General features: G+C 34.9%; 1 protein-coding gene across 13 annotated transcripts in view; it reads left to right on the top strand.

Moving 5' to 3' along the window:
• The window catches only part of HFM1 (helicase for meiosis 1), a 124,621-nt gene that overhangs the window by 47,682 nt on the left and 62,565 nt on the right, over positions 1 to 14,374 (top strand). For all 13 annotated transcript variants that reach the window (XM_027569609.2, XM_027569573.2, XM_027569563.2 and 10 more), the window contains 3 exons: positions 6,830 to 6,921; positions 8,326 to 8,432; positions 8,531 to 8,578. In XM_027569609.2, the coding sequence (XP_027425410.1) occupies positions 6,830 to 6,921; positions 8,326 to 8,432; positions 8,531 to 8,578 (247 nt within the window). The remainder of the gene's footprint in view (positions 1 to 6,829; positions 6,922 to 8,325; positions 8,433 to 8,530; positions 8,579 to 14,374) is intronic.

Here is a 14,374-nt window from a genome sequence, read left to right as displayed (position 1 = left end):
AAATGGTTGTGCTATGTTGAGTGCTGTGAATTGGGAAAATTGGACAACCACATGTAGAAGAATGAAACTGGACCATTTCCATACACCATACACAAAAATAGACTCAAAATGGATGAACGACCTAAATGTGAGACAGGAATCCATCAAAATCCTAAGGGAGAACACAGGCAGCAACCTCTTCGACCCTAGCCACACAACTTCTTCCTAGAAACATTGCCAAAGGCAAGGGAAGCGAGGGCAAAAATGAACTATTGGGATTTCATCAAGATAAAAAGCTTTTGCACAGCAAAGGAAACAGTCAACAAAACCAAAAGACAATCGACAGAATGGGAGAAGATATTAGCAGATGACCTATTAGATAAAGGGCTAGTATCCAAAATCTATAAAGAACTTATCAAACTCAACACCCAAAGAACAAAGGATCCAATCAAGAAATGGGCAGAAGACATGAACAGACATTTCTCCAAAGAAGACATACAAATGGCCAACAGACACATGAAAAATGCTCCACATCTCTTGGCATCAGGATAATAGAAATCAAAACCACAATGAGATACCACCTCACACTGGTCAGAATGGCTAAAATTAACAAGTCAGGAAATGACAAATGTTGGCGAGGATGCAGAGAAAGGGGAACCCTCGTACACTGTTGGTGAGAATGCAAGCTGGTACAGCCACTCTGGAAAACAGTATGGAGGTTCCTCAAAAAGTTAAAAATAGAGCTACCCTACAACCTAACAATTGCACTACTGGGTATTTACCCCAAAGATACAAATGTAGTGATCTGAAGGGGTACATGCACCCCAATGTTTATAGCAGCAATGTCCACAGTAGCCAAACTATGGAAAGAGCCTAGATGTCCATCAACAGATGAATGGATAAAGAAGAAGTGGTATATATGTATACAATGGAATATTATGCAGCCATCAAAAAATGAAATCTTGCCATTTGCAATGACATGGATGAAACTAGAGGGTATTATGCTCAGCAAAATAAGTGAGTCAGAGAATGACAATTATCATATGATCTCACTGATATGAGGAATTTGAGAAACAAGAGAGAGGGTCATAGGGGAAGGGAGGGAAAAATGAAACAAGATTAAACCAGAGAGGGAGACAAACCATAAGAGACTCTTAATCTCAGGAAACAAACTGAGGGTTGCTGGAGGGGAGGGGGGGGTTGGAGGGTTGGGATGGCTGGGTGATAGACATTGGGGTGGGTATGTGCTTGGTGAGTGCTGTGAATTGTGTGAGACTGATGAATCACAGGCCTGTACCCTTGAAACAAATAATACGTGATATGTTAATAAAAAAAAACCCACACATTTATTTTAGGGGAAAAAAAAGTTTCTTGGGGGAAATATTGACTTCATTATTTCAAATTAATCCTTAATAGAAGTTGAGAGCTATAGAAAACTTTTTAAGAAATCGGAATCCTACTGTTAGCATTTGACATGTATCCTTCCATTTTTTAATGCATTTTTTATATATTTGCAACCATAGTTTAGAAATGTATGACTTTGTATCATGTTTTTACTTGTATTTAATATAAGGTTTTTAAATTTTTTCTTTATCTCTGTTTTTTTGCCATTTTAATTACTATGTGTCTTGGTGTGGACCTCCTAGGTTTGAATTTTTGGGAGGATCTCTGTGCCTCCTGGATCTAGATGTCTGTTTCCTTCCAGATTAGGGAAGTTTTCAGCTATTATTTCTTCAAATAAATTTCTTCAAATAAATTTCTGCCCCCTTTTCTCCCTTTTCTTCTCAGATCCCTATAATGCAAATGTTATTACACTTGATGGCATCACTGAGTTCCCTGAGTATTCTCAATTTGCATAATTTTCTTTCCTGTCCTTTGCTCAGTTTGGTTACTTTTTGTTTCTGTCTTCTAGGTTGTTAATTTGTTCCTCTGCTTCATCCAACCTATTTATTCCATCAAATGTATTTTTAATTTCATTTATTGTGCTGATTGGTTCTTTTCATCTATTTATATAAGGTTAAGTTTTTAAAGCAATTTATTGCCCTTACTCTCGGTCCTAGATATATAACTGTTTTTTCTTTCTCCCATGGTCCTTCTGATAAACATAATTTTGTTTGTGAAAATTATCTTTTGTGTATTCTAGGGTGTCTCAGAGGGGGCATGAGAATCATTAATGTAACTTCATCTATTCTTTAGATACTTTCACTCTCAAGAATCTAATTCCCACTATCGTTCCTTCCCTGTGGAACTTCTTGAATACACGGATACCATTCCTTCTACTCTTGAATATACCAAATAAATGATCTATAATGATCCTTCTCCATCATCAGTGACTATTACCTGACTAATTTTCCTCTTAGTAATCTTTTAATTTTCCTCTGCTTTAAGCGATCTCTCTTTGCTGACCATTTTGCTTTCCTGTGGGTTTCTTGAAATTGCAGACCTTGGACCGTCATTCCCAGTTTATGATTATTTACTTAAAAACATGATTTACCTTCAAGCTTCAGCTACAGTCAATACATAAATGAATTCAAAACTGTAATTTTGATTTTGTTTCTCACTTTCTTTACAAAATTTGTGCTCAATTTTTTTTTAAGATTTATTTTATTTGGGTTTTTTTTTAAGTTTTTATTCATTTGAGAGAAAGAGTGCAAGAGTGAGAGTAAAAGCAAGAAGAGGGAGGTAGCAGACTCTGTACTGAGCACAGAACCCATGCAGGGCTCAATCCCAGGAAACTGAGATCATGACCTGAGCCAAAATCAAGAGTGGGACGTTTAACTGCCTGAGCCACCCAGGTGCCCCAGTGCTCCATTTTCTGTTGGAAGTCTTTACTTACATAAATAACATGAAACTTGACGTCCAGAAGCATGTAACTGTTAATTTGACTTGGAATACTGTGAAATGGAATGAACATAAAATTTGGGTTCCAAAACCTGGATTTCACTCCCAATTCTACCACTTGCTAGCTGTGACCTTATGCTCATTGAACCTTAGTTTATTCATCTGCAAAACAGGAATATATTATGTGTCCTACTTACATTATTGGGTTGTTGTGATGATCAAATGGGATAATCAATGTAAAAAATTTTTACCATAAACATGAGTTGTTGCTCTCTTTTGTCCAAGGTTAGAAAGTATATCTCTGTCTATATATTTGCCTATCATTCTCAATAGCATAACCATTTTGCCAAGCTTAAGATTATGAAATATTTGATGTCTTTGATTTCTCTTTAATTCTTCTGTCATTCCATGTCCAGGCTATACATATACATGCATATTATATATATGTGTGTGTGTGTGTATACACATTTACACACACACCCACACAAAGTTGATAGATGATAGCTAGCTAGCTAGTTAGATAAATAAAATTTATTGTAAGTAGTTGGCTCACATGAGTATGGAGGCTTAGAAGTCCCAATATCTGCATTCAGTAAGATAGAGGTCTAGAGAGCCAATGGTATAGTTCTGGTCTGAGTGTGAAGGCATGAGAAACAGAGGAATTGATGGTGTAAATTCCAGCCTAAAGCTGGCATCTTGAGACCCAAGGAGAGCCAATGTTTCAGTTCAAGTCCAAACTCAAGAAAAGACCCATGTCCCAGCTCAAAGCAGTCAGGCAGAAGAATTCCTTCTTACACCAGAGGGTCAGGCTTTTTATTCTGTTTAAGCCTTCAACTAATTGATGAAAATCATCCACATTTGGAAAGGCAATCCGCAGGGCACCTGGCTGGCTCAGTTGGAGCTTGCAACTCTTGATCTTGGAGTTGTAGGTTGGAGCCCCACATTGGGTGTAGAGATTACTTAAAAATAAAATCTTTCAAAAAAAAAAAAGACAAGAAAGGCAATCTTTACTCAGTCTACAGATTCAAATGTTAATCTCATCCAAAAACATCCCCACAGACACATCCAGAATAATATTTGACCCAATATAGAGGTACTCTATGGCCAGTTGACAGTTAAGTTGACACCTAAAATTAACCATCATAGCAGCTTAACATAAGCTACACAAATCTAGATGAAAGTAGCCAAATTCTCAGAATAATACAGCACTGCACATGATGCCCTTTTACCTGGTCTTCTCTGGGCCCAGGTTGGCCATGTACTCTGCCTTGAAAGTACATATTACCCAATGTCCAGTCTCTGTACATATTGTCTTTTGTGTTTATAACTCGGTAGCCTCAACTCTTATTACACCTTACACCACTACGTTATTTAAAAAAAAAACAACACAAAGTGTTTATGTATGTGTGCATGCATGTGTCTATGTATGTATGTATAACTTTATGAGGAATGTAACATGTCTTTTAAACTGTGTTAGTATTTTTATTAGGATAATTATTGAGGTTAGTGTTCTTGTTATGAGGTTGCATGAATTGTTTAGTTGTTTGCTTCAAAGAAGGAAAGAAGGAAAGAGAATTTTAACCTAAAATGCAGTCCTAAGGCCATTTAGCAAAGCTGATGGAGAATCTTTAATTCAAAGTTCCCTATCCAAGGATTTCTTGTCTTATACGCCTACCTTAATATTCCTGCCATGCTTAGTCATTGGTTTGGAGCATCTCTTTATTTCCACCTTCACTTGCAAATCTTTTAAATTTTTTCCAATCCTTCTACTCTGACTCAATGAAAATTGAGTGGGGCTCCAACCTACAACCCCAAGATCAAGAGTTGCAAGCTCCAACTGAGCCAGCCAGGTGCCCTGCAGATTGCCTTTTCCTAATGTGGGTGATTTTCATCAATCAGTTGAATGCTTAAATAGAATAAAAAGCCTGACCCTCTGGTGTAAGAAGGAATTCCTCCATTCTAAGTTATTTTTATACCTTACCTAGGAATCTTTCATCCTTTCTAAAGATTTTTTTTTTTTTTTTGACACACAGAGAGAGACAGCTAGAGAGGGAACGAACACAAGCAGGGGAAGTGAGAGAGGGAGAAGCAGGCTCCCGCTGAGTGGGGAGCCCGATGGGGGCTTGATCCCAGGAACCTGGGATCATGACCCAAGCCGAAGGCAGACACTTAACAACTGAGCCACCCAGGCGTCCCTCTTTCATCCTTTCTAATAAGCCAGCAAGCATCAAGTCTTTTCTCAAACCTTTCATTTTCTCTAGCAGGGAGAAACCTTATATTAATTTATAAACATCAAGGGTAAGAGGAGCATCTTTAAATATATCCTAAAGGTTAACATACTTGTTCCCATGGTAACCATATTCTCTGTATCTCACACACTGCTCTCAGAAGCTGCCTTTTATGAACGACTGCATCACCCGCATTTTGGTTGAACATATCCACCAGGATCTTAATTGATAAAGTCGCTTTTAAGCTTCCTTGGCTACTTCTTTTCCTGATTCTTAGTTCTGTCAACTCTACCATGTCCTTGATGCCTGTATGCCTGATGGAATGTCCAATTCTTCCCTTCTTCAGCAAAACCTGTAGCAGCAGTATGCAATTTTTTCTTCCCAGCTGTTTCCTGTGTGTGCTCACAAGGCTTGAAATTCTTTGTAATGTTTTTGACAACTTGTAATTGAAACCAGTAACTTTTCAAGTGAATTTCATCATTTACTTACCCCTGTTCTACCCATATTGCTACTTCTAGCCAACTCAATGTCTATTTCCAAAACAATTTGTTTTCAAATGTCAATTTATTTAAATATTGTTCAAGAATTTTAAGTGGTCCCCTGTTATTTTATAAATCAAGTCCAAAATCTAAACTCCTTCGTTAGTATTTCAAGGCTCTTTCAGGCCCTCATAGTCTATTATTCATCATGTTTTGGTAATAAAAGTAGGCAACATTTATTTACTGTTAGGCACTGTGCTAAGTACTATATATGTAATATTGCATTTAATCTTCACAACAAACATATGACATATATACTTCTATTATCCCCAAATTACATTAAGAAACTGGTAAAATAACCTGCATATGATCACCTACCTACTAAGTGATGGAGCAGTGACTCAAAGCAAGTCAGTTTCACCTGAACTCATAGTCACTATCAAGCCATATCGCTCACTAAAGTATTCTAAAGATAATCTTTTTAAAAAAAATATTTTTAGAGAGTGGCAGGAGAGGGAGAGAGAGAATCTTAAGCAGGCTCCATGCCCAGTGCAAGCCCAGCATGGGGCTCAGTCTCATGACCCTGAGATCATGACCTGAGCTGAAATCAAGAGTCAGATGCTTAACTGACTGAGCCACCCAGGTGACCCTAAAGATAGTCTTTAACTTTACTGTTTTGATAAATAAGTCTTGATTTTTTTTACTGAGGTCATGACAGCTTTTCTTTTCTGCCAAGGCATATTATTTATTTTTAAATCCTGCTCAAGCCCCATTTTCTCTACTAAGGCATCCCACACTGACCATTCTCTTAGGTTTAATTTCCTCTGTACTTAAGCTTGTATATGTAAATATATTTTTTAAAGATTTATTTATTTATTTTAGAAAGAGAGAGAGAGTGTGTGTGCACAGAGTAGGGAGGGGCAGAGGGATGGAGAGAGAATCTCAAGCAGACTCAGGCTGAGCACAGAGCCCAACGCCGGGCTCCATATCATGACCCTGAGATCATGACCTGAGCCAAAGTCAAGAGCTGGATGCTTAACCAACTGAACCACCCAGGTGCCCCTTGTATATGTAAATATTATCATTAACTGGATTTTGTCCTCTAGTCTGGCTATTTTTCATATAGTTATCTCCCTTGCCAACCTATAAATTCTAGAAACTATCTTCTAGATTTTCTGGTGTGTCTTTTGTACCTGATGCTGTTGTAGGCATAGAATAGATGTTAAGGAATGTTTGTTAAACTGATGAAAAAGCAAGTTGATTCAACTGGGGTGAATGTTTCTTTTTCATCTTTTTCCACAGAGGCAGGAAGATTGATGGCTTGGTATTACATTACATTTGAGACAGTGAAGAAATTTTGTACCATCAGTGGAAAAGAGACTTTATTAGATCTGGTAAATTAGTTGTCACTAGAAAATAAATATGTAATGATATAGTATAAAATAATAGTGGAGAAACAACTAATTTGCATATCTCATGCAATTTAAGAATGAGTGAGCAGACAAGAAAGCATTTCTAGTAGTGCTGTGTCTCTCCATCTTATATACTTTTGATCATGAGATATGGAATATTACTCTTTACAATAAATTTTCAATTGTATCTCTGTATCAGGGCTAAGAAAATTTATATACATACCCAAAGTGGGGATGGCAACTACCTTTCAACTTAAGTGATAATGCCAATTACCTTGGTAGTGGCTACCAAGTATACTTTGTTGAGAAAGACCAGGATGATGTGGCATGATATATTAGGCAAGTCTGCTGTGAGTGATGTACAATGTTGGACACGTGTGCCATGTACTTGCAATTCTTCCCTAAATCTTTTGCATCAGAATAATAGTAGAAATAGGATAGTATTGGTGAAAGACCAGAAAAAAGCAGTGATTATGGAGAAGTGGGAGTGAAAACAAGGTTATACTAAGATATCAACAGTGAGGGCAACTTTATAGCTATAGCAGTAAATAGAATGATTGTCATGTTGTTGATACCTGTGAACTGTAGTGGTCCTTTCTCCCTTTATAGGGGACATGAATATGCAACAAGATATTTATTGTTATTCTCAAATTTAACCATTAATTTTTATTTAAAATATCTAAGTTGATTTTTGTAATGAGATTATTATACAAAAACTGCACAAAAACTGATGAAAACTAGAATGCTTGTCTTTTTATGTAAATATCATTCTTAACTAAGGGAATCGAGAGTAGAAAATTCCTAATATTAACATTAACTAATCTTATTTTGAGTTCAGTAAGTAAGAGGATTAGAACGGATGTTAGTTTCATGTTACAGATGTGAGAAACCAAAGCACAGGGAGTGCTTTGCTCAAAGTCATTTGTCAGAACTAGGCTCTGTAATACATATTTCTTAATATCTAAAGCATTCTTTCCATTACAAAATTAGTGTCATTCAGGATAGTGATTTGCAAACTACAGAAGGGTGAATAATAATATAATAGTAGAAATGACAGCTACATTAATTGAGTGCTTACTGTGTGGTAGGAGCAAGACTGAATATTTTAAATTTTATTTTGTTAAACTTTATGATCTTATTGGTGTAGTCCCAGTCTCTAGCATAATGTCTGGCATATAACAAGTGTTTGTAAACACTTATTAGTGAATGAATGAATCTTTAAAGAAGCAAAATGTATAAAGCGAATTTTTAATTCTGTTACACATTTGAAATGATAAAGCTGTGATATCCCAAGGCAGCTTGGAAAATAAGTAAATACAGAGAAAGATGAGAGGAAAGAAGTAAAGAAGGGATATAAGTAAATGGGCAAATGATGAAATTTTATAGGTCACAATGATAGCCAGCTGCAAGGAATTAGCAGATGTGCAGTTAAGGATAAATGAAAAGAAAACACTGAATACTTTGAACAAAGATCCAAATCGGGTAACTATCAGGTATGGAAATTAAATATGTTTTAAATCATTTTTAAAGGTTCTATTTAGTTAAAATAAGTAGTAATAATAAAAGTTCTGCCCTGTGTTTTTATTTATAGATTTCCAATGGAAGGAAGAATTAAAACAAGAGAAATGAAAGTAAATTGGTAAAGATGATTGTTAAATGTCTTAAAATACTACCATTTGTGATTCATATTTATAACAATTTTTTTAGTTTTAAAATTTATTTTAAATTTGTTTTCCTTAATACAAAAAAGAACACATTTACATAAAAATAAGGTGTCAGAATATAGATGTGGGAAATTAATGTCCAAAACCCTGACTTCAATTAAAATAGATAATTTGTGAATTTTTTAAATCAACAAACATTTTTTGAGAGTGTGTTCTGCTAAAGCAAGGTAATGATAGAAAAGAAGGTTAAGTTTGTCATCATCAGGAGCTTTCAAGTTATCTTGAATGAGAACCACGTGTATAAAGATAATGGACAATATGAAAACACATATAATAGATGTATATTAAATGATAGTGGCATTCTGGGAGAGACAAATAGTAAAAGTAAAAACATGAGTGAGAGAATGCATATATGACAGTGGAATGTCTATTCTACCGAGAATGGGAAGTTTGTATAAAGGAATAGTAATTAGAAGATTAAACTAAGACTACATTGTAAATTGTGACTTTTACAGTTTGCCATTGCAAATACAATGATATTCTTTTCTGCTTGCCTTAGAGGTTGATTTTCTGAGTATTTAGGTCTTACTGTTAAACTTTTTGACTTAGATGATGTGATTTCATGTGAGATGACTTATGTACTTCAATAAAACCCGTTATCCAAAGAATTTGTTTTTCCTCCTTAGCTAGAGGAGGTCACTCTCTCTGGGATACTTCCTTATATTCCATTGAATTTTATCTCCCACATGCCTTGAAGTCCCGGAAACAAACTTCTCACAGTTGTATACAGCTCAACAGGCAGATCTATAGCTTGGACAACAGAAGTTAATGTTCTGTTTCTTAGCTATATTTTTCTAGAAATTCAAATACCCTTGGAGACTATATAGTCTAGTCCTTTCATTTTACAAATGAAGTAAGTAATGCCCAGATAAGCTGTGATTTTCCCAAGATTTGTTTGCAATATTAGAGACTGAGCTAGAACTAGAACCTAGGTCTCTTGCTTCTCTCAATGATTTTTTTCCCATATACTCTGTTGCGTCAACTATTGGGTCAAATTAAATCAAGGTATATTTCCACAAGCATCTTCTTAGGAACACTTTATTTGCAGCTTTAATGCTTCCATTTACCTTCCCTTAAATTGGGTCATACATTCTTTTAATTGGGGCTGTCAGATTTTAGAATTGATTTTATAATTTTTTATAAATATCATAATTTAGTTTCCTATTATAATTTCCCACCTTTCTGCATCTACTTGAATGTGACCAGGAAGAGAGAACTGTGTGGGGTCTTTTCTTAATCCAAAATGTACAGTTTTTTGGTAGGTGATGATGGTTAATAGTTACCACTTTCATGTGTCTCTCATATCCCTGTTACTGTGCTGAATTTCAGATCTGTTTTTTTTTTTTTAAGTAGATGTTAATCTTCTTAGTTTTAAACGTTTATCCTTCCAAGTTTCTGACCTTTAATTTAAGGCTATTTTTTATTTTTCATAACTTTAATTCCCAGATCTTTTGTACTCAGTACTAGCTCTGTTTGTTTTAACTGGTATTTTTCAATTGACTCATAAGATGTATTTTCAAATCAGTGATTTCTTTTCTTCTTCATTTGTTTCTTGTTATTATATAAGTAAGGCATGGATTAATTTTTAAAGAATCAAAAATTTATAAATCAGAGGGTAAGGTCTGTCTTGACCTCCCCATCTTTCTTCCCCAGAAGTAGCTATTATCAGTAATTTGCGGTGCATCCTTCCAATTTCCTATTTATTTAGCACAGATATGTGTGCTAATAAACATATGTAATGTCTACTACCAAAAAAATCATAATTATTGTTCTTATTGTGCCATGAGGACCATAGGGGAAGGGAGGGAAAACTGAATGGGAAGAAATCAGAGAGGGAGACAAACCATGAGAGACTCTGGACTCTGGGAAACAAACAGAGTTCTAAAGGGGAAGGGGTGGGGGAGGGAGTAACTAGGTAATGGGTATTAAGGAGGGCATGTGTTGTGATGAGCACTGGGTGTAATAACGTGACTAATGAATCGTTGAACACTACATCAAAAACTAATGATGTACTATATGTTGGCTAATTGAACATAATAATAAAAAATAAATAAAAAGATTCTGTATCAGTATATATACACGTCAACCTTATTTATTTTAACGGCAACATATACTTTAATAGCAATGTAGTCTATAAATATAATTTTTAACCACTCCTTTGTTGATGAAGAATTAGATGGCTTACAGATTTTTACTATTACAAATAGTGCTGAAGTGAGCTTCCTGGTGTTTATATCATATTTTTCAAAGATTTCTGGGTGAAAATGTATATGCATGAGAAGATTTAATATATATTGCCAAATTGCCTTTGAAAAGGCTTCTCTGATTTACAATTCCCACCCATAGTGTAAAAAGAGTAACTATTTCCACACATCCTAATACTTGTTTTGTATCTTTAAACTTTTGTCAATCTAATGGGTGAAAATTATATTTAAAATTTGCAAATCCCTGATTATTAGAAGGAAATATATGTATTATCTGGTTTTATGCAGAAGTTTTAAATAGTTATAAAATCATACATATTAATCTTTTCCTTATAAGTCTAGGTTTTGTGTCTTTTAGGAAGTTTTTTCCTATCCTGTATTTCTTAGGATTAGGTTCAACTGTGTAAAACTATATAATAATGAAATGAATTAACAATAGCTTGAAGAAGGCCGGCTACTTTTCTTTCACAGAAGAGAGCTCAAAGTGGATAGTCTAAGGTAGATATGGTGGCTTCATGGTATCATCAGTACTTGAGTTTCTATCTTTCAGTTCTGCCATCACACATAACTTCTATTTCAAGGTCACCTTATTATCCAAAATGACTGTGAGGTCTTCAGCCATTACATTTGAGTATCTTCTCTTTTAGTAGACTTCTTGGATGTCCTGATAACAGTTTGCACTAGTTATATGACTACCCCTAAGTGCAAAGGAGACTGGGAAATATCCTGGCAGTAGTGTGCCTAGATTAAAATTGGGGTTCTGCTATTAAGAAGGAAAGAGAGTGGATGCTGGGTAGGCAAAGCAGTCTCTGCCACAGAGACTTCTCCTATCATTTCTTCTAATACTTGCAAACCATTTTATTACCTGTAGTCTTCTTATAAGGCATCTGGAGTTAATTTTTTATATAGTATAAGTTAGGAATTTATATTTTGTCCCTGAAAGATGGTCAAACATGTTTGATAAATATGTTGCTATTTTCTCTTTGCCTACTTTTTTTTTTAGAGATTTTATTTATTTTTTGACAGAGAGAGAGAGACAGTGAGAGAGGGAACACAAGCAGGAGGAGTGAGAGAGGGAGAAGCAGGCTTCCTGCTGAGCAGGGAGCCAGACGTGGGGCTCAATTCCAGGACCCTGGGATCATGACCTGAGCTGAAGGCAGACGCCTAACGATTGAGCCACCCAGGCGCCCCTCTTTGCCTACTGTTTTGAAATGCCACCTTCTCATAAACTAAATTCCTAATGATCTGTATCTGGACACTTAACTGTTAGTCTAGTCTATTTATTTTGTTGCTGTGATAATACTACATTGTTTTACTTGCTATTCTTTTATTGGAAGTTTTGTGATATGATAAGGCAAGTTCCTCCTTTTTGTTCTTCTAAAAATGTTTTTGGCTATTTTTCCTCCCTATGAATTTTAGAATCAGCTCATCAAGATCTGTAAAAAGTTCTGTTGAAATTGGTTTTATAGATTACTTTGGGAAGATTCTTGTTTTTACAATTCTGAATCTGTCTAGGAATATGGTATCTTTCTCCATTTATTCAGGTTTTTATGTCTTTCTGTGACATTTTGTAATTTACCATTTAGGTTTGTATTTCTTGGTAGGTTTATTTCTTGGTATTTTATGGAGTTTGATATTGTGAACAGAAGTCCTTTTTAAAAATTGCATAACGTTGTATTTTGTAATCAGTTATGGATGGTATATAAGAAGGCTACTGGGTTTTTGTTTTTGTTTTAAGGCCACTGGTTTTTGAATTTTGATTGTTTTATCTATCTTACTGAACTCTCAAGAGTACTAGAAGTCCTTCATTTGGTTTGCAGGGATTTCCTCAATAGACAATCATATCTATAAAGAGGGATAGTTTTATCTCTTGATTTCTAATAGTTAAGACTCTTTTTTTTTTTTCTTAACTTGTGGGTGAAACTTCTAATATACTGTCCTTAGTTTCAGAGCAATGAGTAATGAGACAAGTTTCCTTGTCTCATTACTGTTTTTCAGGGTCAAGTATCCAGTGTTGCACCACCAAGGAATTCCTCACACTTTTGGGATTAGGTTCTGGGATCTATTATCCTCCTTCTCACTTATATGTAAAAACAGGTTTGAGTTCAGGGTAGAGAGCAACCTATTTTGGGTTGTCATTGTCGTGAATCTGAAATTTTATGTTCTTTGTTTTTTGCAGGGTTTCTAACTTTTCTTGAATCAATTTTTGCTAACTTATATGTTCCTGAGATAACATTAATTTCATCCAGCTTGTCTGTTTTATGACATATTTTTTCTCTAATAAGTTAAAAATTCCCTCTGAAAATGTAATGTCAACTTTCTAATTCCTAATATTTGTGTCATCTCTTCTTTTTCTTAATTGGATTTTCCAAAGGTTTCTATATTTTGATCTTTTCAAGCCATTTATTTTTCTGTTTCATTAATTTCTGATTTTATCTTTATTTTCTTCCTTTTACTTTCTTCTTTTTGTAGTTTTTTTTTTTACTATATGTTTGCTCCATTTATTTTGTTTTTCTTGTTTTCCATAAAATATTTAAGACTACAAATTTTCTAGTAAGTACCACTTTGGCATTGTTCTATAAATTTTCTAAATCTATTTCTATTCTTTTTAAGGGTAATTTTAATTTTAATTTTCTCTTTAAGAATTATTTAAAATTGTTTTTTAAAATTCTTAAAGTCATTCTTTTATTGTTAATTTCTACTTTTATTCGGTTGCAATTAGAGAATGTGGCCTGTCAGTGTTCTGCTTTATGATATATATTGTGATTTTACTTGTGGCTTAGTACATGGTTAATTTTTATGATTGTTCTGTGTGAATTGTAAATGAATATATGAATGATGTGTTTCCTAGGCACTAAGTTGTATATTTTGCCACTAAAAGTAGTTTGCTAATTGTGTTACTCAAAGTGAGATATCTCTCATTTCTCATGTAGAGTTTTATTATTCAAAAGAGAAATTTGTTATATTGTTTAAGGAAAATATAGTAAGATTATATAATGGATCTAGAAATGTGACATCAGGTGATTCAAGGGAATATATACATCACTAGAACATTTGGAAAAGCAGATAAAAAAGGAACAAGTATGGGGCGCCTGGGTGGCTCAGTCGTGAAGCGTCTGCCTTTGGCTCAGGTCATGACCCCAGAGTCCTGGGATCGAGCCTTACATCGGGCTCCCTGCTCTGCGGGGAAGCCTGCTTCTCCCTCTCCTACTCCCCCTGCTTGTGTTCCCTCTCTCACTATGTCTCTCTCTGTCAAATAAATAAATAAAATCTTAAAAAAAAAAAAAAAAGGAACAAGTATGCAGTAGGCAGAAGAGCGACATATTGTCTAGTTAGGTGTGGACTGTGAGAATGACTATAAAAGTTTAGTAGGAGTTATGGAATAAACAAAGGAGCAGATCATAAGGAAATCGTCTTAGAATTGTGCATAAAAGGAGTTGTACTAGGGGTGCCTGGGTGGCTCAGTCAGTTAAGCAACTGACTCTTGGTTTCATCTCAGGTCATGAT

Source organism: Zalophus californianus, chromosome 4 (assembly GCF_009762305.2).
Source record: "Zalophus californianus isolate mZalCal1 chromosome 4, mZalCal1.pri.v2, whole genome shotgun sequence".
In the NCBI taxonomy this organism is placed as follows: Eukaryota; Metazoa; Chordata; class Mammalia; order Carnivora; family Otariidae; genus Zalophus; species Zalophus californianus.
The sequence above is the reverse complement of the archived record's forward strand: the minus strand, read 5'-3'. Positions and strand labels throughout refer to the sequence as shown.